The 27487-nt window shown below is 43.3% G+C and overlaps 2 protein-coding genes across 8 annotated transcripts; one reads left to right on the plus strand and one right to left on the minus strand.

The window, feature by feature from the left end:
- Positions 1 to 714: 714 nt before the first annotated feature.
- Positions 715 to 9136, plus strand: SNRNP48 (small nuclear ribonucleoprotein U11/U12 subunit 48). 2 transcript variants are annotated; one of them, XM_063326158.1, is made up of 9 exons: positions 715 to 897; positions 989 to 1102; positions 1296 to 1356; positions 2162 to 2218; positions 4902 to 5090; positions 5992 to 6113; positions 6551 to 6666; positions 7739 to 7903; positions 8851 to 9136. In XM_063326158.1, the coding sequence occupies exons 1-9, from the start codon at positions 862 to 864 to the stop codon at positions 8888 to 8890; spliced, it is 900 nt and encodes a 299-aa protein (XP_063182228.1). In that variant the 5' UTR covers positions 715 to 861; the 3' UTR covers positions 8891 to 9136. The 2 variants fall into 2 exon arrangements, with proteins under 2 accessions (XP_063182228.1, XP_063182227.1); XM_063326157.1 differs by having other exon boundaries at positions 716 to 897; positions 2162 to 2236.
- Positions 9137 to 10402: 1266 nt separating this feature from the next.
- ROPN1L (rhophilin associated tail protein 1 like) lies at positions 10403 to 27474 on the minus strand. Of its 6 annotated transcripts, none has more exons than XM_063326162.1 (6): positions 24763 to 27474; positions 18738 to 18895; positions 16386 to 16509; positions 16066 to 16227; positions 13571 to 13746; positions 10403 to 10653 (listed from the first exon to the last, which is right to left on the minus strand). In XM_063326162.1, exons 1-6 carry the CDS (start codon positions 24763 to 24765, stop codon positions 10590 to 10592), a joined length of 687 nt encoding a protein of 228 aa, XP_063182232.1. In that variant the 5' UTR covers positions 24766 to 27474; the 3' UTR covers positions 10403 to 10589. The 6 variants fall into 6 exon arrangements, with proteins under 6 accessions (XP_063182232.1, XP_063182235.1, XP_063182233.1 ...); XM_063326165.1 differs by lacking the exon at positions 24763 to 27474 and adding an exon at positions 21215 to 21274; XM_063326163.1 differs by lacking the exon at positions 24763 to 27474 and adding an exon at positions 21157 to 21221.
- Positions 27475 to 27487: the final 13 nt, after the last annotated feature.

Here is a 27487-nt window from a genome sequence, read left to right on the forward strand (position 1 = left end):
TTCTATGATCCCCTCACATGGCCGTAGGCTGCCGGCAGGGCTGCCCTCTTGCACCGTGTTCGTCGTGCTTCAAGCAGGGAACAGGCATCAAGAGGCTCGATGGTGCTGAGGAGGCCGATGTTCCTCCTGCCCCAGCACTAACAGGCCGGGGGGGGTCTGGCTCCCGCTCTGAAGCGCCCAGGCAGGCACAACCTGCACTCAGAAAAGCAGCTGGCCCTCGCTAAAGCTGGCGAACAACTCAGGCCTGGGTCCCGTGGAGAACAAGCCGGCTGCCCTCAGCCTTCACTGTGCTCTTTAGTGGCGCAAAGCCCCAAAAGGAGCAGGGAGGGACCAGCCCCCTCACGGAAAAACCGCCGCCGACAGACTCCTCTTCCCCAGAGGAGCCCGCACGGTGCGGGGCAGGCCCTGCAGCGCGCCCGGAGCCGGCCCGCCGCTGCTGAGGCCCGGGGTGGGTGTCCGGCGGCGGGCGCTCTCCTCAAGCTGCCGGTCCCGGACCGGGCCCCCGGAGCCCTCCCCGCCCGCTGGGCCTCAGCCCTGCACACGGCTGCACCCCGGAGACAGGGCACGTCCCCGCAGCACCACTTCGGTGCTGCCTCCTGCGCTGGCCGCTCCCCGCTCGGGACCCGCGGCCTCCCGCCGCTTGGCGGCGACCTCTCCCCCCTATCGCCCCGCCTCCGGCCCGGCTCTTCCTCGGGTTTCCCGCCGCGCCGCACGTCCTCGGCAGCGTGTCCTCCCTTCCCCCGGAACCGGCCGCCGAGCAACATGGCGCCGCAGCGCCCTCAGTAAACATGGTGCCCGCTCCGCTCCTTCCTCCTTCCCCCCCGGTCACGGGACCTCGGCGGCTGCGCCGCCCGCTCCGCGATGGCGGCTCCCTGCGCGGTGTGGCTCGGGGACCCGGTAAGACGGCGACAGCTCTGCCGGGGACGTGGGGGTAAGTGGTGGGGGGGATTGGGGGGGTGGTGCGGGCTGAGCCGTGTCCCGCTGGCAGGTGGAGCGGGTGCCGTGCCCCTACGACGTCCATCACCGCGTCCCCCGGGCGTCGCTGGAGAGGCATGCCGCGTCCTGCCGGCTCCGTAAGATGGGATACTCCGCCGAGGAGGAGGTGAGCGCCCGGGCCGGGGCACCCGGCTCGGAGGGGCTTGGAGGGGGTGCGAGGCTGGAGCTTCTGCCCCGGGTGTGTCGCCTGCCCGGCCTGAGGGGGTCCCCGCTGGCTGCGGCCGACTGGGCGGCCCAGCCCGGGGCCGGTGCGGCTGGGGGCGGCCCCGGGGTCTTGACTGAGCAGCTTGGTCCCGCAGGCGGAGATGTACGACTCCAGCTTTTTCTACGAAAACCTGAAGGTTCCCAGCGTGGCCATGGGTGAGCGACAGCGGGGGCTTTGCCTGACGGGGCCGTCTGCGACCCCCCGGGGGCGGAGGGGGGGACAGCTGGGGCTGAGGGGAGACCCGGGGGGTGCAGAGGGCGGGACTGAGGGGACGCCTTGGGGAGGTGCAGAGGGTGAGGGGCTGAGGGGAGGCCCTCGGGGGGGACAGAGGGTGAGGGGCTGAAGGGAGACCCCATGGGGTAGAGTCCTGGTCCTCGCAGTAGTCCGGTCAGCCTTGTCAGCCATAAACTCTCCAAGGCCTCCTAAAAAAAAAGCCCCTGAGTGTTTCCATCAGTAGGCTTATTATCTCACCGTTTTACTTTGCAGTAATTATGTTATGTTTCTGTCACTGTGTAATTCCGCTCTGTGGGTCACTTGGCTGTTTTCAGATCCAAGGGGGATCTTTTTTTTTCCTCTCAGGTTATTTTCCAAGTTGTTTATGTGTTCTCTTTGCATCAAGTGCAGAAAGTGTATTAAAACACATGCTTAGAAGGTGGAAAAACTGTCCCTAGAATTTAGGGATATAGTAATGATACAGAAGAGAGTTGCAATATACATACATTTATTTTTCTATATCCCTGTAATCCAGAAATCCCTCTTTTTTTTTTTCCTCCCTTCAGTTCAAATATGGACTAGATTAAAATGATTTTTTTAGTTCGGACCTTCCCTTATGCATAAATAAAACTACGATTTTCTGTAACATACCATAACTCTCATAATAGATGTTGGGGAATAAAAAACTAACCCTACCAAGTACTTGATGTGAAAGTTCTGCGATATTTTTGTCTTCTCTGTCTGCAGATAAAGATCTACAGTTTCACATCGTTAAGCAAGCTAGAGCTCAAAGTGTGAAAGAAGGTACGGGCTACAGCGAAGGTAAGGTAGCAAGCAGATACTAAGATGACTTTGTCAGCTCTCATGCGGAGAGCTGCTCTTGTCTCCCCCTTCACAGCTTCCTTCATTCCGCTTGTGAACTGCTGTGAGGAATTTTTTTGATTTATTTTTAATATTCCTTCCCGTGTATATTTTGGAGCATAACTACTTTCTCTGCTTGGGGCAGCTAGATGAGAGCACTTGAGTCTGTTGTGCTCACACCTCTAGTTCTCTTCAGGACTGGAAAATCAACACTGCAAAAATTTAGGAGTTTCTTAAAACACTGGTCCTTCACTTCCCATTCGACTACCTACGCTTTACTTTCTGCCTGTGTTTTCTGACACTATCCTTCTGCTCCTTGTGGCCCAGACTCTTCTAATGCTGCCTCCAGCCTTGTTCTTCATGTAATGTTTTGTTTAAGGAATAATTGCTAGCCATGAGCTGTATGTGCTTGTCCACCACTCCCCAGATCAAAACCCAAACAACACGTGTTTTATGTTGGATAGTTTCAAGTAAGAAGTTGTATAAGAAATATGCTGACGCCTCTGCAAATACGATGTTGTCCTTTGCCACTGCTTGTAGCTCATTAGTTCCTTTATGTTTCATTTTTCAGTGTATTTTGTGACCAGTCTGGGGACCAGGTTAAGACTGAGCTACACCTCTCTTTGAGAGTTCAGACCAAGACAGTAGAAAAGTAGGGCTGCCTGTAGAAACCACTGTAAAGCTGCAGCGTATGGTCTGGAAATTACTGTAACACCTGAAAGATACAGCATTTATGGTCTGTAGTCCTTTAGTTCGGTAAGCATACGTGTGCAGAAGGAAAAGTGCATTTGTTCTACTTTCCTGACAGTCAGATACAGCAGCGCTTGCTCAGGCGTAGTTTTTCATGTTGTCTTTGTTTCTCTGGCATAGCTAATGGAGCCTTAACAGGCAGTTGCTTGGGAAGGAGCTCTCATGCGATGGGCACTGTGTTCGGAGCATGTTGGGTGCATTTCCTCTGGAGGAAAGTGGTAACTCGTTAATTTGACACAAGTGCATCTAAGTAGAGAAGCAGATAAACCCTTTATCGAGTGGTGCATCGCAGAGGTACATCAGTGAGCCACTAGATGCCAGTGTTTGCTATCCAATTTTCACTGCCAGCTCGCATTTCTCTGAAGATCACACTAAAACTGTGTGGCACTTCGGCCTTTTGTAAGGTTTACTGACTTGGGATTGTTTGTTTAATTTAAAGTCTTCGGCAACAGAAACAAATGGAAAGCATTTTTCATTGTAAACTGCCTTTTGACTAACTGTATCAAAGGAAGTAATTTTCTTTCTTTGTTTTTAAAAAATTCTAATCATATTTAGAATGTTAGAATAGCTAGATAGTAGGACAGGAAAGCTGGTCTTAATCACAAGTTGTGAAATTCTTGTAAAATCACAAGCACATAACGATTAGGGTGCTTTTATGGGCTTCCATGACCCTGTAAGAACAGTGCATTTTAAAAATAAAATTCTAATGTTCATGTTTAAATCTGTTAGTTTGGATTAGAAAAGTTCTGGTTTAGGCTCCAAGTACAGTAATGAAGAAATCTTGTATTTGAGGCCTGTTGTTGTAGAGTTATTGTGGCTCCTCTTCTATGGTGTCTTGAGTGAAAGCAGGATGTGAAAGATTGGCCCGGCTTCCATTAAGTGCTGAATAATTTAGAGAAGCAGCAGCTTTGCTGTTGTGAAGGCTCCTGCATACGCCCTGTCTTACGTGGTGGCTCTTCTGTCTGCCTGGAGACGTACGTATGTGTGTGATTGTGCCTTGCAAGGGGAAGGTTGCATTGTGGGGAGCAGGATTATGGAGGTCAGGTCCATGGTTGCTGAGAATTTGAGTGTTCTGGAGTAAAATGCTTTTCTGCAGGCAATATCCTATCCTGTATTTTTAGGAAAGTCACTTTGCTGCTGTTGCAATGGATTGAGAATGGATTTATTGTCTGTCCGAAGGATATGTGTTTTAACTGGGCATGGGAAGAGTGAATACCAGGCTGATCATTCAGGGAGAAAAGAGTGTGCGGGCAGTGTGTTTGTTTTTGTAACTTATCTGAACTAATATCTGGAGCATTTTGAAAGTGCCTTTGTAGCCCTTTTAGCTATCAATGCCTGTGGCAGTCTATTGTAAAAGCTCTTTAGAGAAAGTGACAGTGTGAGCGAGACTGATTTGCACAGTGCCCAGTTATCTAGTCTCCTAGGAGCTTTCATTCTTGTTGGCAGAACAACAGGTATTTTGCAGCTAGTACTTTACACAAAATTTTAGGAGTAAGACAAACCCACAAGCTAGAGCTGCAGCCTCCTCTCTCTTGCTTTAACTAGTTAAGCCACAACTGAAATTGATGGGACAACATAGTGCCCTTTGATTTAATCTAGTGCAATCTCTTCAGAGCATATGAAACCTGTAACTAACAGTGTAAGCAGCCAAGAGAGGTTATTCAGCCTGCACGGGGCTTGGAGGGATTTGGGCCTTTTTTTTTTTGCTTTGAGTAATTTTTATCCTTTCAAATTACGAAGGACGAAACGTCTTACAGATACATAGAGGAAGGATGAAAAGAGCATGGGTGTTTACTGCATTGTTTGTTGAGCTTCTCAGTGTTTTCCTGTATAATTATGCTGTTTTACTAATAACGGCTGTCTGTTCAACCTCCAGGATCGTACTCATTACTGCCTGTAGAAGTTCCTCAAAATCACAAGCGTTTCACCTGTGACCTGACTCAAGCTGATCGCCTTGCTCTTTATGATTACGTTGTTGAGGAAACAAAGAAACAGAGGTCTAGATCCCAAATCACGGAAAATGACAGTGATCTCTTTGTGGATTTAGCAGCAAAAATCACCCAAGGTTTGAAGAACAATCTATTGTTGAATTTATGTCTCAGAACTTCCACTTTGTGTAGTTAGTTTTGTCGAAAGCCAAACGGAATCGCTTGTGCTATTTTTATTGGGAAAAGCATACTGTTCTTAAAAGCCACAACGAAGGCCTGGCATCAGAAAACGCTAGTTTGGTGTCCTTTATGTTGTTTTCCTTTTGAGAAAGGCTCAGTGCTCTGCTTTTGGCACACACATTGTGTGTATCTTAGTGGATGGATCTTTTGTCTTTGCTGCAACCAACTTCAGGTTGCTTAATGTTGCCAACTTACTGCGCAGCTTGGAACGGTATTTTTTGTAAGAGATGATGAGATTAAAGATAACCTAAGAGTAAAAGCTGAACAAGAAAGGTTGGCAGTTATCTGATGGAGCTCTTGAGCAATATACCAATGGGTGTATTGGACCGAGGCCTCTCATCCCTGTTGAGTTGTGCCAGTTTGTAACTATACCAAGTGCAACATCAGCATCTCTGTTATCCTGTGGGTCCTGCTATGCCTAGGAGGTAGGAGATAGCGTTTGTCACCTACACAGGTAAATGTTTTCCAGAATGTGGCTTTCTCAGTCTTTTTCTCTTATTGTAATACTGGCTTTGAAAATTTTGTAGGTGTTTGACCAAATTGCAAGCCTGTATATCGATTTGGATCACTGTTAAGACACTGAGATCATGTAACGAGATTTGCTTGGTGGCTTTTTAGTCTTGTGTAAACAGCCAGCAAGAAGGCTGGAGAGGAAGCTTGCGCTAAATTCATAATAGTTACTGAATACTGGAGAAACCAGAAAAAAACACAATATATTTTATGTTTCATAGCATAGCACCAGACTTGCATACTGGCAGGTGCTAGTGACCATTTGTTTTACTTCCAATTTTTTGCTAGATGATAGTCAGAAAGGTCCGAAGTCCCATCTTGAAATTCTGGCTGAAATGCGAGACTACAAAAGGCGGCGGCAGTCATACAGGGCTAAGAATGTTCATATAACAAAGAAGTCTTACACTGAGGTGAGATCTGAAAATAGTTTTTTTACACAAGTGCTTATTGTATATCAGCATAAGCAATGATACACCCTTTCAGACAAAGGTAATGTCTCTCTCTTTCCGCTTCTTGTACCCTGCCTTATTAGAGTTCCAAACTATAAGGGAATCTTTTTGGTTTGTTGCAGCAAGTTAGAAATAACAGGAGCGTTTCTGACTATTAAATTTTGAGTGTGAAAATGACAGCAACCTATAGTTGACTGTCTATTCTAAAATGCTGTTTAAATTTATGATGAAATGTTTCTGCAAATAAGACTTTCCATTCAAATATCTGATATATACACTTGGGGGGGACACTTTGTTTTGGAGCTGTTTAACTTCTGCTGTCTATTTGCTAGTTCAGGCTACTGCCATGACATGCTGCTTTTTGTTTTGTTTTTTTTTAATCTGTCTTAAATCTCCAGGTGATTCGGGATGTGATTGGTGTGCATATGGAAGAACTCAGCAATCACTGGCAGGAGGAAAATAGGTTGGATAATGCAGAGATATGTGAAGGAGGAAAGTCAAAATCTTCAGGAAGGTATGTCACAGTTGGCAAATTCCTCAGGAACGTCAGCAGCCTGATAGCCTGTAATGTTAACCTCTTTCTAATAGGTCATACATCAACCTTGGCTGAGACATATGCACAGTTTATTTTATACTAATTCTGTTAAGCTTTTGCTTGAGAAGCTCTGTCTGCACGAAGGACAGGTAAAATGAATTATTAGCTTTCTTTCAGGGGCAAGGAGCTAAGCTGCAAGTGGTCCTGGTGAACAGGTAGTTTCTGGTGGAGCTGGGGACTTTGTATCCAAATGCATGTGTATGTCGTAGCTGGGGACAGAAAGATGCATGAAAATCCAAGTACAAAATTTCTTCCCCTTCCCTACCACATGACGGGAAATGCTATGGTAGATATAATATAAAATAGCTCAGAGAAAAGGTTGTCATAACTTACTAAATATGGGGACCCTTTACAATTCTCAGTATGAATGCTGCTGTGTTAACTGGGAGTGTGTTTTATGTATACATATTTCTTCCTGTCTCAAGCAACACTGCACACTCTTCCAAACATTTGTCACTGAAATGAAAATGGAATCATGAGCTAGCGATAGTCTATTTGTGCTTCTTCAGGAGATCTTTGAGATGACAATGGCGTTGAAACAAACTGAAAAGTGACACTCAAGGTGCTTGTTTTTTAGCATTAATATGAAGGTGAATGAAAAGACTGTACAGGAGATCAGGCTTGCTGGGTTCTCCAGCTGTAGGTAGCAGCTTAAGGCAGGTGGTTGAAGAGTTAGGGATTTAAAGCAAAACCGAGCAAACCCCTTCTACTGTCTCCTGTTTCATGAGCAGAGGTGATAAGTCTAAGGGGCAGTGTTTGTAAGAAATAACTGGATTAAATAGTGTGCTGAGATGCGCACATATAAGAGCATGGACTTTATGCCTCTTTTGGGGGAGGTATTGTATTCCTTAGGGAGATAGAGAGGTTTAATAAAAGATATGTCCTCTGTCTTAACACTGTTAGTAGGTCGTTATATTACAAATCTGGTACTGAAAACAATACTGACTGTCACACGATTTTTATTGAATAAAATCAATAAACTTTTTTTCAGAAAGGAAGACAGGCGGTCAGCTTCAGTGGACTCACGGCAGTCTGCAGGAAGCTGTAAGGATACTGAACGCACCAGACACAGGAGAGAGACCAGCAGGAGTCCAAATAAACGAAAAAGGAGTCGTGAAAGAGGCAAAGACAGAGATTCTCGGAGAAAAAGAGAAAGGTGAGCATACATAGTGACAGCTGACTTCTGCTTCTGAGTCAGGCAGCTGGAGCTATTGTCTGTGATAATTTGGTGCCGAGAATCAGAATATCTAGTCCAAGTAAAAGCTACACTAATCTCGCGTACCGTATAACAAGCCAGTGGTGTGAGGCTACTAATACTAAACAGAATGTGCTGTGAGATCGTAAACTGATCCAGACTTGAGAATTTATTCTAACATCTGAAAGGTGACACTTTCACCAGCGTGTTGCAGGATTAGCACAGTACTGTGGCAGATTATTTTACTCCTTCATCAACATATGCATAGGGGGACATATTGTCTATTTAACCAACTTAGTGTGCTTGTCATGTCTAATGCTGATTTCTGCTCTAGGGACTTGATGAATAGGATTATTTGTTTCACTAATATGTATAAACATACAATCACTTGACAAGCTTTTCCATGGTAGATGCTTCAAAACAATGCTGTTGCTCTTGAGTAGTTCTGGACATATTTTTAGGCAAAAGAAAACAAATCTAGGCCAGACCTTCTAATACCATCAACAAGGGCACATTTGCATCTGCAAGACCGTAGGTGGGTGGCACCCGTGTTTGAGCAAAGACTTAGGCGGTTGTGCAGAAGAAATGCTGCATTGTCCCTAGCGTGTAGGGAAGAAATGCTGTAGATAACTGTATGGATAGGAATGATTGCTTGTCTCAAAATTGGCTTCGTTACACAGTGATGCCATTCATCCTAAACTAATTGCCACTATGGCACTGTGTGACAAGGCTTTGAGTAAAACAGCATGGGAAATAAACTGTCTTAAGTAAAGTAGTTTACTTTCTTTCCTTAGAAGAGGACATGATTACATTTAATGAGAGCTTTCCATTTTCCAAGTATTTTTTTTCCTTCAGATTCTGTCAGTCTGAACCTAACAGCCCACACAATGTTTGTGGTTTTGTTTCAGGGATGAAGACAAGTATCACAGCCACAAAAGAAGAAAGTAGAAACAAGAACCTGATTATTTTGTTTGTCAGCTATTCAAAAAAAGACTTGCACAGGAGCTGCCATTACTGCTGTTGTGCCAGGGAGAGTAACACCGTGTGCAAAATATTGGTGTCGCATCAGAGCTGTGCTTGGAGACAGAAATGAAATAGTGTTGAGATTTGTCAGGATGGAAGCTGTATATATCAGAGAACGTGTACATCTGTAACATTAGTGCATCTGTTAATAAATTATATTGATCTCTCTCATCTATTTGAGGTTATTCTGACAAGGCTGAAGAATGAATTCTGTGAGAGGCTGTACTAATTTGCCTTCCTGGCCCATAGTTAGTGGATCTAGAACAGAGCTAGTCCCTGGAGTCTAGGTTCAATTACAAATGCAAAAGGCACGAAGAGAGCTCCCTCCCACCTGACATTGTCACCTCTGGGAGCAGTGTCCCAGAAAGACAGCACTTACTGCCCAGTTACAGCATGTACCAGAGGTGAGAGGGTGGATTTCAGAGTTCTCCAACAGGCTAGAATACCTTCAACTGCAGCTAAAAGGACAATAATGGGAAAGTTACTGTTCCTAAGCTGATGCTTAAAGAAATTTAGGATCAATGTCAACTGGCAAAGATGATGAGAATATAGCTCACTTTAGTGAGATTTTTATTCTATCAATTTCTAGTCCTGTTAATTCCTCACGCAATTACACAGCAAGATCAGTCATCATCAGCCAAGCTTGTTAACAAAATAAGCAACTATAAAAGAACAAGGTTGCAGATCCATCTTTCCTGCAATACTTCATTCTGTTTGATCGAGGTGCCAGCAGAGGGCACTCCATATGTTCCTGGCTTTGACTCTCAATGGAATCTCTCCAGTTTTACTGTAGCCACTAGTATCCTGTCTCTTACCTCAATTTTTTCCACGATTAAATGTGATTACCTGTTGCTAAATACTTAGTCTAATTCTGATTGATTTAGACTTCTGTATCTAGCACAGCTGTTCAACTCAGCCCAGCTGAACTCTGTGTCAAATGCAGTATCTTTTCCTGCAGAAAACAAGACAAGTCTACCTAAGAATGGAAAAAGATATTTAAGTTCTGAAAGTCTCCTAATTAGAGGGAAAACAAATGGAACCATTGCCATCCTTTCTTGAATTGATGTTTCTTCTACTAACTCAGCCACAAGGTTCTCATGAAGTTCTCTTGAATAAGGCTTGGTAAAACTGTTTGTTTAATAGAGTGTGATCGTGCAGACAAGGTAGTCAAAAGACAAGCTGTTTTTTTGTAAGGGTCAAAAAAAAGGCAAAGCCGGTGCTACCAGAAGCATAATGAGAAATGCACCAATGATAGCTGTCCAGTCTTCTCTAAATTTAATTTTGTTTGTAAGAAAAGAAGTAAAATGCACTTAACGAAGTACGGATAGGAAGATCCATAACAAAATACCTTTTACTTGCTATAAACATATGAGTGAAGGTATCACTCCCTAGGTGTAAGTATCAGTATTGGAGAGGCAGGAGAACAGTATAGCCATGTATTCAATTAACATCCACTGAAGGGCCATTTCAAGAGTGGGATACGGAAAAGGAAGTGCCAGAGAAGAGGATCTGCTTGTATTGTAATGTGCAAATAATGGTCCTTTGAACACAAATTATTTTCTTGCCTATATTTATTCCTTTTTGTTTTTTCCTCCTCTCACCTGCCGTTGAAGAGTGGGCTTGATCAAAACAGTGTTGAGGACTGGGTCAGAAAGTTTCTGAGCAGCACCATGCCACTTTGTTGGTCACTGGAAAGGAATAAAACAAATGTTCTAAATGAACACTTTAACATGGTAAATCCAAGTGTGTTGGACAGGATACAATTGAGGGTTACATTGATTGTAAGCAAGAGCAGTGTGGTTAAAAAGTAGTTCTTAATAAAAACGGTCAATCTGGTAACAGTAATGACAAAACAAATCAGTTCAATTTGTGTGCTCCTGCATTTTTTGACTCCCATGTACATGGAGCAGGTAGCAATCTAAGACAGCGTATTGGGTTTGCGTGGCAAGGTTTTGGTAGGAGGGGGGGTGCTACAGGAGTGGCTTGCTGTGAGAAGCTGCTAGAAGCTTCCCCCATGTCTGATAGAGCCAATGTCAGTTGGCTTGAAGACAGACCCACCACTGCCCAAGGCTGAGCCCATCAGCAATAGTGGTAGCACCTCTGTGATAATGTATTTAAGAAGGGGAAAAAGTAACTGCACAACAGCAATTGCGGCCAGAGAGAGGAGTGAGAAGATGTGAGCAACAGCTCTGCAGGCACCAAGGTCAGTGGGGAAGGAGGGGGAGGAGGTGCTCCAGGTGCCTGAGCAGAGATTCCCCTGCAGCCCGTGGTGAAGCCCATGGTGAGGCAGGCTGTCCCCTGCAGCCCATGGAGGTCCACAGTGGAGCAAATATCCACCGACAGCCCATGGAGGACCCCATGCTGGAGCAGGTGGATGCCTGAAGGAGGCTGTGACTCCATGGGAAGCCCATGCTTGAGCCCGCTTCTGGGAGGACCTGTGGAGCCATGGAGAAGACAGGAGCCCACACTGGAGCAAGTTTACTGTCAGGACTTGTGACCCTGTGGGGGACCCATGCTGGAGCAGTTTGTTAAGAACTGCAGCCCATTGGAGAAGTTCATGGAGAACTGTCTCCTCTGGAAGGGACCCCACACTGGAGCAGGGGAAGAGTATGAGGAGTTCTCCCCCTGAGGAGGGAGGACGGAGCAGCAGAGACAAGGTGTGATGAACTGACCACAACCCCCATTTCCCGTCCCTCTGCACTGCTTGGGGGGGAGGAGGTAGAGAAACGGGGAGTGAAGTTGAGCCCGGGAAGAAGGGAGGGGTAGGGGGAAGGTGTTTTTTTAAGATTTAGTCTTATATCTCATTATCCTACTCTGATTTGATTGGTAATAAATTAAAGTAATTTCCACAAATCAAGTCTGTTTTCCCCGTGACAGTAATTGCTGAGTGATCTCCCTGTCCTTATCTCAGCCCACAAGCCTTTCATTATACTTTCTCTCTCCTGTCCAGCTGAGGAGGGGAGTGACAGAGTGGCTTTGGTGGGCACCAATTCCAGATAGATGGTAGGAAGAGTAAGTATCTGTATGCAAACATGCCACATAGTCAGCAGTAGGAGGACAAGCCTATTATGGATCTTTTAATTCGGTTAAAAATAAAGTGCATTTTGTGTGACTATGGATAAAACGACTGAGAATTTATCACTGATACCTGGATGGAAGACACTGGCATTTTCATACATTCCTAATGCTAATTCCATGCTAATTCTAGCAGGAATGTATGCAGTATCTTGATGGATCCTTCCTCCAGCTGCTAAAAATTTAGGATGTTTTGACACTGAATTTTGTGGGCACAAGACTTCACCTAACCAACTAAAGTCTATTAGAGATGAGATTTTCACCTCAGTTAGCATGAGTTAGGCCTTGTCAGCAGTGCTGTTAGTACCAGCCTATGAATTTTAAGTTTTTGCTGTTGCAGAAGTTGACAAAAATGTGATCAAGCACCAGTCTAAAGCAACAGAATAGCGTCGCTGTGCTCTAGAAAATAGTTAGCCAAACTGTGCAAATACCCTGTTGATCATCATGAAGTGCAGGTGTCCAGAAGTAGTCAGAACAAACAAGTTGTGAGCAGCAACAAAGGTGACAGCACATCAGAAAATGGCATTTCAATGGCTCGATCATCAACATGGTACCCTCTACCCAATCCTGTAAGAAAGGCACCTAATAATACTGGGGGAAACCATAATTTGCTAACAAACTACCCTATGAAGTCAAGAGGTGAGGATGGGGTTGCCTCTTCATTATGAATCAAGCCAAAGATTACACAACAGCACAGAGAAGACCTGAACCACGTCTGTCATTGTTAGCAAAACAGAGAGCCAGGCCGTGAGCTTTTGCTTAACCTTCAACCTACACGTCTCCTGCTTCTGAAGAACTGCGTCAGTTCATGGCTTACTGACACCAAACTATAAACCCACCTCAGAGCGAGCAGAAAGAGGAACACAACAGACTAGAAATGTACCCAACCACCCCAGCCTGGTACAAAGAGCAAAACAGGATGAAGTATTCAGGTCCTGCCTTTGTCTTTTATATCTTCTGAAGGCAACCAACACTAAGACCATTCCAAGGACAATTTACCATAGCTAACACTACAAAAACTGAAGAGCCAAACCATTTAAGACCAGATGCATACTAGATGTTTTCTCAAGAAAATTTCTAAGGAGAAGTAATTCAGGAGAAACACAATAGAAACTTCAGAATTCAAGTGTGAATTCCCAGTTTCTCCAGAGATTTCTGGTTTATGACCTATCTTAAATTAAAAGAGCAGCCCATAAGATGCTGCTCGTTCCAGTACCAGTAATATGCAGATGATACAAACCTGTATATAATTGCTTCCTACAGGGAAAATTACACCACCAGATAGGGACTTCAATATTTCAAAGAAAGATGGATAAATAACAGTTTATCATTTAAGAGTTCAAACCCCAAGGCTGACCACTTAACAAGAAATAACTATGTACACCTTTGATGTAACCTTAGTCAAACTTTACTCCTGTCATTACAGCTACGCCCAAAGTGAAGATAGACCATTCACCTGAAATTAAAGGTTTATGGAGAACCCAGAAGTGATCAATACATTAAAATTCCATGCACGGATTTTTTACTTACGCTTGTTCTTTAATTCCGTGGAGGAATGATTCAGTTTTCTCTTCTGGTATCTCTCCATCAATACTGGCCAAATATGAGTAAAGGAACGAGAAAGTTTCAAAGGGAATGCGAGCTGCTCCACCTTCTGGGTCCCTTGTTAAGATTTCACAGGCTTGTTTCATTGAACTCAGTAAGGACTGCAGGGGGTTCAGTCAAGAAAGGAGAGGAACAGTAACAGAGCCATCAACATTCTTTGCGTACCATGACAAAATCCACACTGTAAACCACTAAAAGTGAATGTAAATGAGATGAAGGCTTTATCATCATTACCCAGCTTTCAACCCCAAATTTACCCTCCGGTGCAGGTGCAGAGATGGAAACAGTAATGAAGTTCTAGTAGAGACACAAGCAAAAAATACTAGAATCTCATAATGTTTAAAGATTGCATGGGGTAGTCTGAGCCCTATCTCCAGTGTGGCCAAATTACTCTGTTCTGCTACTGTAAAAGCTCCAGCATCACTATACCTAGTGAGATATAGATATATATATGTGTGTGTATATTTATTATCTCAATGAATCTAAATGAATTCTCAGCAGCAGTTAAGACAGACATATCTACAAACCCCAGAAAATTCATAATTGTTTGATGATTTTTATTATGACAAAATATTATATTAATTTTTAGGAGTGCTGATATTTACTGTTTTCCCTATTTTTATGCAAGTTCCATTTGCGTAGTTAGTAGAAAAAGCCCCGAGGCAAAAAGCATTTCAAGAATATTTCAGTTTAGTCAAAGTCCAACAATGTCTGAGTTCCCTTAAAAACAAACCTACCTCAAAGCATTAGTTCCAAATACACTTTGAAAAAATCCTTTATTCAATACAGTGTCTATTATCCAGTGCCCTATGCTTGCTAAGCTATTACAGGGAAATACGTGGAAAAACTCTGCATTGAACTTCATTGATTCAAAGACTGGTTGGATGCCATTAAAACAAAGCAACAATCAAAAAGAAGAATCCCGCACACAGGCCTTTTTTAACCCAAGTACTAGTATTTTTGCTGTAACTTTTTTGGTTTACCCTTACCTCTTCATTAACAAGAAAGCAATGATTTTTTGAAAAGATAAGTAACAGCAGAACAGCAATATTTAAAGTAAATGCATATCTGCTCAAGATCTAGAGCACAGGCCAGAGAATCGTCATTTTATAACCCTTTAACTGTTTTACTTAATGTAGTTCCTCCCCTGGGAGGCCTCTCTGGGGAAGGAGAGGCAGCTGCCTATATGACGGCAGACTCTACCCTCTGCAGTTTGCCACATGTCTACTGCCATTCCTGCTCCTGCCACTGTCTCTCTCTCAACTCAGCAAAGTTATTCACATTGGTTTCATCACCTTTGAAAGACAATTTAATATGCTGCCTGTTTCTCCAAGGCTGTAAAAATACATCAGTGCTTTACAGAAAGATACTTCAGATGACTGGTGTTCTTAAGAAGTTCATACTTGGCTACTCTTGTATCTTAACTCTGACCCTATTCAATTATGAACACCATTTACAGCTGCAGGAAACTAATGTAAATTTCTTGTGTGCATCTTCCTCGCTGGTTTAGGACACTGAACTTTAGGTCTCGTTATATAGAGATGAAATCAAATCATTCATTTAATATCTGAAAGGATAGAGGGAGGTAAATTCAGTCTGTCTAGCTCCATCAGAATAATGTTCCTGAGACTCTGTTTTTGTTTTGATTTGATTTTTTAAAAATAAATAATGTTGCTGTTACTTTTTTTAAAATGAAGAAAAGAACCCAAACTACAAAATCATGTTGGGAGGGGGATTGGAATCAAGAAATACACAGTGGAAATGAATACATATATATACACGCACACAATTGCAACGCCAGGCCAGGTCAACATTCAGGGCTTCCACATATTGCAACATTCTAAAAATATTATTTAATATGTATTTTCTTTTTACTGCCCCTTCTTCCCTACTGTAGAAATCATTAAAGCATTATACTTCATAAGAACATCAGCTTAGTGTATTTTATAATCTCTCATTCTGTTGAAATGCTCTCATGAGATTTTATTACTGACATTAAAAGAATTAAATGTAGATTTAGTAACATTAACTGCTTCTGTGAAAATTTAATTGACTACACAATCAATTAAAAATTGATGTTTTAATTTCTCCCTCCAGTTCTCCATGAACATTTACACTGATGCCATACGCTTCATTCCTCTATCATCCTCTTTCTCACGGTTCAAGCTCCCTGCAGACTGTTCTACTTGCTCTACTACCCCAGTAAACTGAGGGCTTAGCTATCTTTCTGGTTAAGTTCCCCTGACCAAAAGCTGATGGGGAACAGAAGTAAACATGCAAGCCGCTTTGCCAGCTGCTGCAAAAGCAATCACCATTCCCCAAAGTTCATTTGCATTAATTTTTCTATGGTCTAACTCATATATGATCACATAAGACAGTTTGCATTTGGATATGAGGGCTCTTGCTGTGAACATACGTACCTTGCCAAGCATGCTGCACCCAAGTGCCAGAAACTTCATCCATTCCACTTCCTCACCGAAGTTGCCCAACTGCAGGATAGCGTTCAGCTGCTCCTCTGGCAAGCACAAGTGCTTCCATTTTTCCTTCAGTTCTGCAACATTCACCATGCCTTTGGGAGAAAGCTTTAAAAGAAATCACGGCACCACAGTAAGAACTCTGAAAACCAGAATGAAACTACGAACCTCCCCAAAATAAATCAAATACTTGACAGTCAGTCTCCCCAACCAAGACACCAGCATTCCTCGGTGGCATTGTGCATTTGATAAAGGCTGCTTTGTACCTGTTTGTGCAAGATTTTAAGGAGTCCTGGAGTCAAACCAGCGTCTGTTTTCTCCGTTGCTAAAGGCATTTCAATCCTCTCCTTCACAGGAAGGGGCTCGCCTTTTGACAAGGCTGAAAAATACCTAAGGAAAAGGGAAGAGAAACACACTTCAATGCCCGTGTCCATTACAAGCTGCACAGAAGTAAATGCTCTTACAGCTCAGTGAATGAATCTGCATGCTCACATGCAGGAGTGGCAGCACTCGGCAGGCTGCCTGCCCTTCTCCCCATGCCCAGATACCACCTCTCTTTCTAGTGGAAACCACAATCTTTAGACTTTACACACTCCTTTTTATGACACTCTAGTAATTCTTTAATTCTTCAACTTATTTTGTACGTGATATACACGGCCCTTCTTGGCAAAGGCAGAGAGTGATTTATTAACATTAGAGTGTGCTCACAAACCAAAGCGCAGGCTTTTCCCATTTGATTGACGAGCACCTGAGGGCTCATTTGTTTAACATTCCCCTCACAAGCTACCTGAAAAGCACAACTACCTATTTATGCTACAACTCTCTCATCAGTCTTTCTGCTATTTATGTCCACTACAAAATAAAATTTAAGACTAGAGCAGAAAGGGAATTAGATGCACATCCTTTTAATAATAATGCTGCCACAGACATAAAAGCAACCACCTCTGCCATAACTGGCCAGCAATCTGAACTGTGCCAGGAAAACTTACTTTTCATTCAGTCAGTGGTAGGTCTAATTTAAGGGTTTCTCCACTTGTCCTCCTCCCTCACCCGCACTGGTCAGCCACGTCCATGCCCAAGCTATCCCATGCTGTGCAAATACTTACAGCACTGCACACCTGAATTAGTGCGACTGTATAGAAATAGATGCATAGTATGTATGTAAGTACATATAACACCTGAACTATTTTTCAGCCGGATCCGTTTCCTCATCTGATTATTCACAGGGACAAGCAGTACACCGGCAGCACATCTGAAACCACAGCCTTGCTCTGCTTCTGCTGCTTGGTTGGGGCAAGCTTCCTGCACATCCATCACCCAGAGGTACGCCGCACCCCACCTCCATCACATCCCTAAGAAATGCCATGCTGTTTTAAGCTGTTCCCACTACCTTTCTCCAACACTGCAGCTGCAGCAATTCAGTTTCAGGCTTTTTCTTTTTAAATGGACAAGCCAGACTCCAGCCCAGCTTTGTTAAAAGCCTCCCCACCCTCACGTACACGGTACAGATGTTTTTCAGTCCAACTGAGAACATCTCATAGATACCTTTCAAGAGCTTGTCCACACAAAGCACAGGACAGGAAAAAATGATAGTGAGCAGTTGAGGTAAAAGAAAAAAAGAAGAAGAAACATTTAAACATCTTAAATCAACTTTACAGAGAGAGATTTATTACACAGACTATCACCTAAAAGTTGTGACTTTTTAGGCTCTTTTCCTATTTAAGTAACATTTAAGAAGACTCCTTAATTTTGTTCCTGGAAACAAAAAAAAGTAATCTAAGCAAGCTTGAGAATTAGAAAGCTGTTTTCTAGGTTTCCTTTAAATTCCAAGAATTAAGTCCCACATGAGAGGAGGTGGAGGGAAGTTTGGTCTTCAGAACAGAGAAATTAATAACAAAAAAAATTATATAGAATCATAGAATCATCTAGGTTGGAAAGGCCCTTTCAGGTCATCTAGTCCAACCATCGACCTAGCTCTGACAAAAAACATCACTAAACCATATCTCTAAGCACTACGTCTACCCGTCTTTTAAATACTTCCAGGGATGGTGCCTCAACGACTTCCCTGGGCAGCCTGTTCCAATGCTTAATAACCCTTTCAGTGTAAAAAAATTTTCCTAATATCCAGTCTAAACTTCCCTTAGCGCAACTTGAGGCCGTTTCCTCTTGTCCTATCGCCTGTTACTTGGGAAAAGGGACAGACCTCCACCTCACTGCAACCTCCTTTCAGGTAGTCGTCGAGAGTGATAAGGTCTCTCCTCAGCCTCCTTTTTTCCAGGCTAAACACCCCCAGCTCCCTCAGCCACTCCTCATAAGACTTATTCTCCAGACTACTCACCAGCTTCATTGCCCTTCTCTAAAAAAAGATGCTTTTTTCTGTATGGAAATCAAACTATTCCAGAAATATGCAGTCCTAAACTGCAACAAAACAGAAAATAAATCAAACATTACACTATTTTTAAAAGGCTCACATGCTGCATTAATACACAGAAGCGTGTATGCAATATACAGGTTGGTTTAATATTCAAAGCCAGCTCCACTGTACAATAAACAGGAGCAGTGAGATTTTGTGGATCCATATGCATAAACATACATCATTATGCGAACATCATACTTACGCAGCCGCCCACTGCAAAACATCACGAGGCTGAGTCCTAATAGCAGCTATAGTAAATTGCTTCAGAATATCAGGTAGCTCAGGGGGGATTTTGATCTGCTGAGCACAAAACATGGTTTCTGGAAGAGGCATGGTCTGTTTGTGTTCGGTTATAATGGCCTGAAAGAAATAATAACAAAACAGCAGTTCACAGATGCAGAATATGAATGAAAAACTGCGTGTACACATGGGGGCCAATACTGCTTGTACCCAAACTCCTTCCTGTCCTACTTGACAGCTGGGGCTACTGGAGAACTGACAGACTCCGAAGGGTAAACAGATGAGTACTGTGCAATTCTAAAAAACAAACTTGATGGCAACACCAAGTAAAAGACTGGAGCTTAGACACCAACCACAGCTCCAGGTAAGGAGAACTGCTACTTTAACAGGTATTTTTAGATAGTTTTAATCTGCTCAAACCTACCACAATACGAACTTGTAAAATAGGGGGTCCAGACAAGTGACACCACACATGCCAACATGAAAGCTAGCTATGTTGACAACTCACTGCTGCATGCTAAGGAGAGTCTTGTCATTTCTGTACAGAAGCTAGAGTATACACACTACCAAATCTCTACTCTGTTTACGTATTCAAAAAAAATGCAGTAGCAAAAAGTTACTAATTTGTGTTCCTGGCAGACTTCATATCAGCGACAAACAAAACATTCATGTGTGCTGCAATTGCGCATTGAGCTTTGCTCATACAGCTCTGCAAGTAGGTTTGTCTCATTCAGGATGTAACTTACATGTTGCAAGGAATCCCGTTCCCCAGGATCCAACAGAAGGGACAGACATAGGTTATTGTATGGTCCTTTTCCCATTATAGCCATGGAGCACATTTTTGTGGGAAATCTGGGCACTATCCTCATTATTTCAAGGACAAACTACAGCCTACTTAAGTTGAATTAGCAACAAGAGCTGAAAACATGTCACCTATCTACAGAAGGGAAAAGCTGTGAAAGCAATGGCATCAAGAAAGGAATCAATGTAACAGCAGGTTTTATCCCTTTAGATTTATTTTTAAGGTGAAAATAAAAGAGTATCTGGCAGGTGGCTTTCTGCCTCTGTCATGTGAATTTTCCGGTATTGGAAAAAAAAATTAATAAACTTAGCTATGGAGGAATGGGACTGCTGCGACTCAAGGCTTCTTTGAGGATCAAACCATACTTAGAACTTGGTATCCCTGCCCATGGCAGGAGTGGTTGGAACTAGATGATCTTTAAAGTCCCTTTTAACCCACACCATTCTATGACCTTCATTTCTGAAGAAACACAGACAAGGTACATCTTCATTACTTCTACACAGCAAATTTGCAGCAGGGGCAGACTTCAGAGTGTGCATTTAATTACTACAATGGTCACTCACTTTCAGTAATGATTCAAAAAAGCAGCTCTAGCCAAGGGACCAAAGCTGAAGGCAAAAAGTTGGGGATTTCTGGATAAGCTAGAGAACAGAAAAACATTGAGGAAGGAATACACACGTGTGTGTATGCGCCCTTGGCAAGCAATCAAAGAAAAGAATAAAAAACTAACCAGAAAAGTAGAGGGGGGGAAAAAAAGCACAAGACCTGCTTTTCTATAGTAAGGCATTAATCAGAGTGTCACAGAAGGGTTGAGGCTGGCAGGGACCTATGGAGGTCCACCTGATCCAGCCCCCTGCTCAACCAGGACTACCTAGAGCAGGCCTGCCAAGAGCCACATAACAGGTGGGTTTTGAATATCTCCAAGGACGGAGATGCCACAACCTCTCTGGACAGCCTGTGCCAGCGCTCGGTCACCCTCACAGTGGAAAAGGGTTTCCTGATGTTCAGAGGGAACCTCCTGTACCCACACACACCTCATAAGCAAAGAAAAACGCAGCGGGGTCAGCGAGCCTTTGCAACTTTTCACGGTCAGCCCATGGCGATACCTTCCCTTTGTGCTCTGTTACTCTCTTGCTAAACACAAAAGCCATCTGAGCTCCCCCGCCTCCGATTGGCTCTTATTTTCTATTTTTCCCTTCACGCACCCAAAACTAGCCGCAGGTGCTCTGGGCACAAAGCCAAACCCCACAAGCACGCACAGGCAGACCAGACTTGCCTGGCTGCCGGCGACAGCCGTCCATCGCCAAGCCCGGGGTCCAACGGGAGCCCGGCTGGCTACGAACGTCCCCTTACCTGCCCCAGCAGGCCGGACGGCTCCCCGCGGCCCGCCTGCACTCTCCCTCTTCCCGGGCCTTCCCGCTCGTTACCCGAGGCAGCCCCGCGGAGGCCGCCGACAGGCCCCGGCAACGGGAGAGCTGCGGACCGCGGGAGCCCAACCGCCCAACGGCCCCGACCGCCGCCCCGGACACTCCCTGCAACGGCGGCGCCCGGCCGAGCCGCCCCTGCGCGGCCTCCTCACCACCGTCAGTGCTCCCCCCCTCACCGCTACCCGCGGGAGGCCGGGCCGGCCGCCTCACCTGCCCCGCTCCGCGGCCTCGCTGCCCGGGCAACGCGCCGGGGGGGGGCCGGGGTGGGCGGGAGACCTGCCCGGTGCTTAACCGGGGAAGGCGGGGACCACGCGAGGGACGAGGGTTGTTGCCTCCGTTGTTTAAAATGCGAAAGCAACACCAAGGCTGCCTTTTCTGCGAACTTCTGAAAAGACCTGAAATGCCTTATCGGTTAAGTTGGCAGCAGAGTCTGGGACGGGGAGGTTGGTGTCAGGGTCCCGGCCCCTGCTGCTCCAACCCTGGCACCACGCATGCTGACAGGGCAGCATGGGCTCTCCCACTGCTCGAGAACGCCAAGGAACCTCTAAATCCTGGCAGAAGACTACAAGACCTCTGCTCTTTCCTCTGAGGATAAAAACAGCACCGGAGGTAATCTGAATGGCATTCTCTGTGAAGACACTGGCGCATCCCTTGCTTATAAAGCAATGCCCTTCTTGCCCCTTCTAACATGGGCTGTAAGCAGCACAAGCACTCAAATGAACTTGGTAATAGGATTATTTGCTTCAGAAAGCTTTCACAAGCCATTGCTCCAAAGAAACCTGAAAGAGAACAGAGTCTTATTTGAAGCCAGCCCTTCTTAATCCACCTTATGTCCCCACTGATGAACATGAAAGGCCATGCAGGACAGAGGTAAAAGGGTGGTCTCTGGAAAACAAAAAGCACACATTTTAACAACTGTTTAATCTTTCATAAAACACAGAGCACCTCTGCTATGAGGACAGGCTGAGAGAGTTGGGGCTGTTCAGCCTGGAGAAGGCTCTGGGGGGGAACCTTATAGCGGCCTGCCAGTACCTGAAGGGGGCCTACAGGAAGGCTGGGGAGGGGCTGTTTGCAAGGGCATGTAGTGATAGGACAAGGGGCAATGGTTTTAGATTAGAGCAGGGTAGGTTTAGATTAGACATTATGAAGAAGTTCTTTACAATGAGGGTGGTGAGACACTGGAACAGGTTGCCCAGAGAGGTGGTGGAGGCCCCATCCCTAGAGACATTCAAGGCCAGGCTGGATGATGCCCTCAGCAACCTGATCTAGCTGAAGATGTCCCTGCTCACTGCAGGGGGGCTGGACTAGATGTCCCTTACAACCCAACACATAGAATCATAGGATCAATGAATACTCTGCATAGGCTACAGGACAAGTATTGGGCCTCAAAATACTTCCCACATTCCTGCAACTACACAAAACCAGCAAACTTCAGACATATCATACCTGTTCTTTAAATGGGTAGATGGCTTTAAAACAATTAAGAACACAATAGCAAAAAAGACCTGTAGCAAATGTTATCCTGCAGGGGTTTACAGAATAAAATTAAATTAATTTCACAATGCAGTTTTTCAAAGGTGTCTAAGGATAGCAGGTAAACAGCAGAAGTTTCCTATTCTCTATGATGTGCAGTCCTTGGACACACTTGGAACTATCCTGAAGATGCTCAAACCGTAAGTGTCATACCCTCAACTATTCCAGCTATTTGGTCCCCTGCAGTGAAATCATGCATAAAGCTGACAGACCACATTATGGGAAACAGCAGCATGTAAGTGGAAAATTTTTCTGTGACTATTTCATAGAATAGAACACTGTGTATTCTTAAAACACTTTTTTTTTTTTAATATGAATTGCAAACTGATGGAAAAAGCAAAAGGTTAAAACTTTCATAGAAGAATGCAAAATAATTGGAAAATAAGAGACCAATTAATTGCATGCTGCTGCAGAACATGCTTAATCTATAAAGGCGTGACTAAAGTAATCTTTGTATAAATGCTTGCATGTAACAAATTAAGAAGACATACTTCATCAAGTAATAAAAAAAACCTCTGGGGGATATGCTGCTTGCTTTTTGCAAAAAGAGGAGCGTGGGTGCTACTCTCCTTTCTCCTTTGACCCTGAATGGCCAGAGATCGTCATGTATTTAACTGCGGTTACATGAGTTATGATCATCCTTTCTACCCAGTCTCCTGATTTATAAGCAGAACCAGATGTACTGGACATTTTCTACTCATTATTCCTGTGTTAACAATACACAAAGTATGGCATAGTTACTCATGTCTTAAGGTTGGCATATTGGGATATCATTGTGCCCTTTTTAAGAAGTCACTTATAGGGAATTAACACTTTTAGCTAAAACCAGCATGCTTTTCACATGTAATTACACTAAAACAAGGAAACAGCATAAATCACAAAGAGTGGAACAAGTTCTGAGATGGTGAGTAAAATTAAGATCAAGAGGTAGGTGAGGGAGGAAGGCTTCAGCTTCAGTTTCAAGGTTTGGTGGTGTGACAAGTTGCTAATTATACACAGGTTAATGCAAGGTTGTGTAAGGAAATTTGGGATTACACAGGTAAGTAACGTGGCTGTTAGGTCAATAAATCCCTTTCAATGAGGAAGAAAGAGAGATCACAGAAAAGCCACAGAGAGAGGGACATTGATGGGTCATGTTGAGAATCTTGGCCCAAAGTTATGAAGGCTTAAAAAAAATTATGTTAAGAAGAAGCTGATGAAACTCTATGAAAACACAGGTAGTAAATACACAAGGTAGATTCAGTGAAAGAAGTAACTCTGATTCTTCCTAGACACTGAGTGCTTTCCCCTGTGCATTTTACCCATTACTCTGTTATATAAGGAGCATTAAAAAGTACATCCATGGACATAATTGTTGCTTTATAGCAACATTGCCTGATTTCAGCTTAGAAGTTCTGCTGCTGTTTCCTGCTTCCCTGACTCCTGGTCAGGACCAGCCAAAATATCCCACGTATACTCCATTCTAATACAGCAGTATTTTTCAATTCAGCACATTCCTTACCAAACTCAACCAGGGCCTTTATACAACTTGCATCTGCTGAACAAGGTACACCACCAATGCAGTTCTTCACTACCTAGGTTTTAATACATAAATTCTATTCAATATAAATAAACAATGAGCTTTGCAGTGCTCTCTTTTTTATAAGCAACTAGGAATTCTGTTCTCTCTAGGTAAAACTAGTCTCCTGTTCTAGGAAAAGAAACTCCTTGAAAGCCAAGTGATTTAATATAAGTCAGACAAGTAAGGTTAAGGGTGTGTCATGCCCCCCCTCTCCCCCCGATGTCAGAAAACTCCAGATATGTTTGATTTCTCCTTATACGGGGAAAATAAAAAAGCACCTATGCAGCTTTAGCATTAACCACTACTCAGAAACTAAGAGGTAACAGCAAATAAGCAGCAAAACTGATGTGCGGAGTTGTGAAATAATCTTGTGATTGCTCCGTCCCTCAGTAGCCTATTGAGTTCAAAACATTCCGTTTGTTTTGGAACAGAATTTGACCTTCGGAAATACCGTTATCTAAAAATTTCCATTATTGAGTAACCTTGATTTCAGCATATTGTTTCTCAATTTATGGTGACTTCTAAACGAAGAAATTAAAACCAGCAGCACAGCTTGTCTGGAATAATCATAGACTTGATAAAATTGCTGTTAACTATGCAATTCTTTAGTTCTAGCTAATCTAATTAAGAACTGAAATATCGGAGTAAGAGACCTCTAACTTACCATTATGCTTTGTAAAAGTTTTTTATCTGTTTCAGAAGACGGCTTCTTTTTTTTGCATCCTGAACTTCATTATACTGCCAAGACTCAGTTCCCTCTTTAACGTTTGTATTGCCCGTATCATCATTTCTGATGAACCCCATGCATTGCTCAGGCTGTACAGTGCCCATTCCCAAGGCAAGCAGCACAAGAACACTGACCCCGCCACAAAGAATTTTCAATCTAGAAACAACAAAAGGACAGAGAGTGGAGTAACAGGAAACAAAGTGACACTGATCAGCATGCCAGGCAGTGGAATCAACAAATCAGTTATCCATGCTTTGTAAGGTAAAGGGCGTTTTACAGACTTCTCTGAAGAACAGTGGGACTGCTGCACAGATTTTTATGAAGACCTTTGCTCAAGCTTAGGGGAAAGCAAGGAAAGAATTAATGCACTCAGCTGAAAAGTGATGTGAATACTGTAATTGGTGTTGGAGCTGCCATCTTACTGAGGAAGTTACTGACAGAAAATAGTCACAGGCCCCAGAGGGCCCTCGGAAACAAAACCAAGTAGCTTAGGCTTTACCCAGTGGAGAAGGGGGAGTCAGAGAAAGGATACAGAGTTGTAATTATTTTTAATCAATATAAAATAATCTGTGTAAAAACAGTCAAAGCCATGCTGCAATTAACTTCTTTCAGTATGCACAAGATAGCCACAGAGGCATGTGACAGTTGTTAGATGAAGCCCTGTAGAACTAGTAACAGCATTAGGTACTCAACCCCACAAAGGGGATACAATTAAGCCAGAATGTATCTCCTACCCCTCCATTCAAGACCCAAAGTCAACAGAAGTTGTGGTGGAAGCACACACACACAGAATTTTTCCCACTTGAAGAGTAATATAAAGACCACTGCATGCTGTATTACTCTAGCAGAGATGGAAGCCACTGGTACAGAGCTCATCAGCTGTCTTCATAACAGCCAGCTGATTTACATGCTTACTATCAAGTTTCTATCCCAGAGGAATACGCACAGCACAATAAGGCAAACTATTAAAATTGAAAACAATAAAAGTAATGTTCTTTAATTCTGGTTCTATACAACCTCCATCTTCTTTCCCAAAACACGCGTAAAAATAAGGAAATAAGGAGATGAGATTTTTTTGGAAAGGTCGCGATGGACAGTTTCAGAAACAAACTTCACTTCAACCCGGGATCTGTAAAGCAGTGCAAAACCACAACGGTTTGATTCGAAACCAGTTCTCCATAACAAAGAGTGAATACAGATAATGTAAGCTACATTAAAATAGCTACAGCTCACATTACATGACTGGCCCAATTCATTTTTTTTCTGTCACAACTTGTAAAATAACAGTAATAAGAAACAGCACAAAGGCTTTCTTAATAAATTTTAATGTTAAGACCAGTTTGTCCGGATAAAAACACCAAGTTACAAGAACCGCACTACTGCAAATTTTGCATGATGCACAGTAGTGCTCGCAATATTTGAGTGGCAAGACCATTTTGGAACGGAAAGATATGTCAAAAGATGGAATCTTGGCATGAGTAAGAATGTATGTTACCAGTGAATTTAATCTTGTGAAAATATATCTGTCCCACAATGTACACCACTGTAAATAGTCAAATGCAATATTTATGCACATCGAAAATATATGGGGCGAATACTCAATTTAGCATTTAGTCAGCAACAGTGAATGAGAGAGAAATATATTGGTTATTTTTCTATGATTTCATTTCACTGGAAGTTTCTTAATAAATCACTCCAAAGGTTCAAAACCATCAGGACAACTAATTCTGTAAAACAATACTTTCTGATCTTCTGATAGTGACAGCCCAGTGCTCCTGCCACTACATTCAGATGCATTTGGCTTGTGCTCGCTGCCTTAGAACACGAGTCCAGACACCAAAAAATGCACTACCACCATCACAGCCTGGACCACATTAGCTCAAAACACGCCAGATCAGAGATGCAGTATCAACAAAAGGAGATGACACTCTCAAAGCACCTGCCAGATTCTCAAGTATTAATTACATACACATAGGTTTAAGTACAGAATACTGAAGGACAGTGTACCGAGTAGCAAGTTAAATGTTCAGTCAATTTTCTGATTACTGCAATGGATGCTCCTGTTTTCCCCATTTAATCCAGGAAAGATACTGCAATCTAAGCATGTGGTTTGATGCCATTTAAAGCTTTGTGATACTGTTATGTATTTTCTTTTAAAATATCTACATAAAAAACCCCAGACATTACTGCAAAATAACTTCATCTACATCTAGAAATAACACAGACTTGATTTGGTGGCTCTTGTTTGACTGCGTCCTTGCAAAGATACCTTAACTTTTCCTTGCCTGTTTAATAACATATGTATTTCCCTGCCCCACAGGCAATAAATGGATCATGATGAATCACTTCCTCAATATTATTCCCATAAAAATTCACAGTGACCAATTCTGAAAGAAAAGAGAATTTTTGTTGTTGTGGGTCTTTTTTTTCCTTTCTTTTTTTAAGTAATTGTGCAATATAAAATTCATACTACAATTTGCAACTTTGGTAACTTAGAGAAAAAAGATTTCAAGCTTTTTAATTAAGGACCAGGTCAGAATGTTGCTTACACTATGCTCTTTGTTTCTGTGCAAACACATCAGATAAGGTTCGTGCCTCCTCTTGAGGTCCTGAAAAATTCTATTACTGATAAGAAATTAGCTACAATTTAAGTTGTGAACCT

The sequence above is a fragment of the Chroicocephalus ridibundus genome, chromosome 2, assembly GCF_963924245.1.
Source record: "Chroicocephalus ridibundus chromosome 2, bChrRid1.1, whole genome shotgun sequence".
In the NCBI taxonomy this organism is placed as follows: Eukaryota; Metazoa; Chordata; class Aves; order Charadriiformes; family Laridae; genus Chroicocephalus; species Chroicocephalus ridibundus.

Bases quoted from the DNA above. Each gene is read 5' to 3' on its own strand.
- SNRNP48 (XM_063326157.1), top strand. From the start codon at position 862: ATGGCGGCTCCCTGCGCGGTGTGGCTCGGGGACCCG. The intron at 6,667-7,738 runs GTATGTCACAGT...ACTTTTTTTCAG, and splicing joins AAGTCAAAATCTTCAGGAAG to AAAGGAAGACAGGCGGTCAG. The intron at 7,904-8,850 runs GTGAGCATACAT...GTTTTGTTTCAG, and splicing joins TCTCGGAGAAAAAGAGAAAG to GGATGAAGACAAGTATCACA.
- ROPN1L (XM_063326160.1), bottom strand. From the start codon at position 20,728: ATGGCTTTTGTGTTTAGCAAGAGAGTAACAGAGCACAAAGGGAAGGTA. The intron at 16,510-18,737 runs GTAAGTATGATG...CCTTTTCCTTAG, and splicing joins GTTTTGCAGTGGGCGGCTGC to GTATTTTTCAGCCTTGTCAA. The intron at 10,654-13,570 runs GTAAGTAAAAAA...ATTCCTTTCCAG, and splicing joins CACGGAATTAAAGAACAAGC to TGACCAACAAAGTGGCATGG.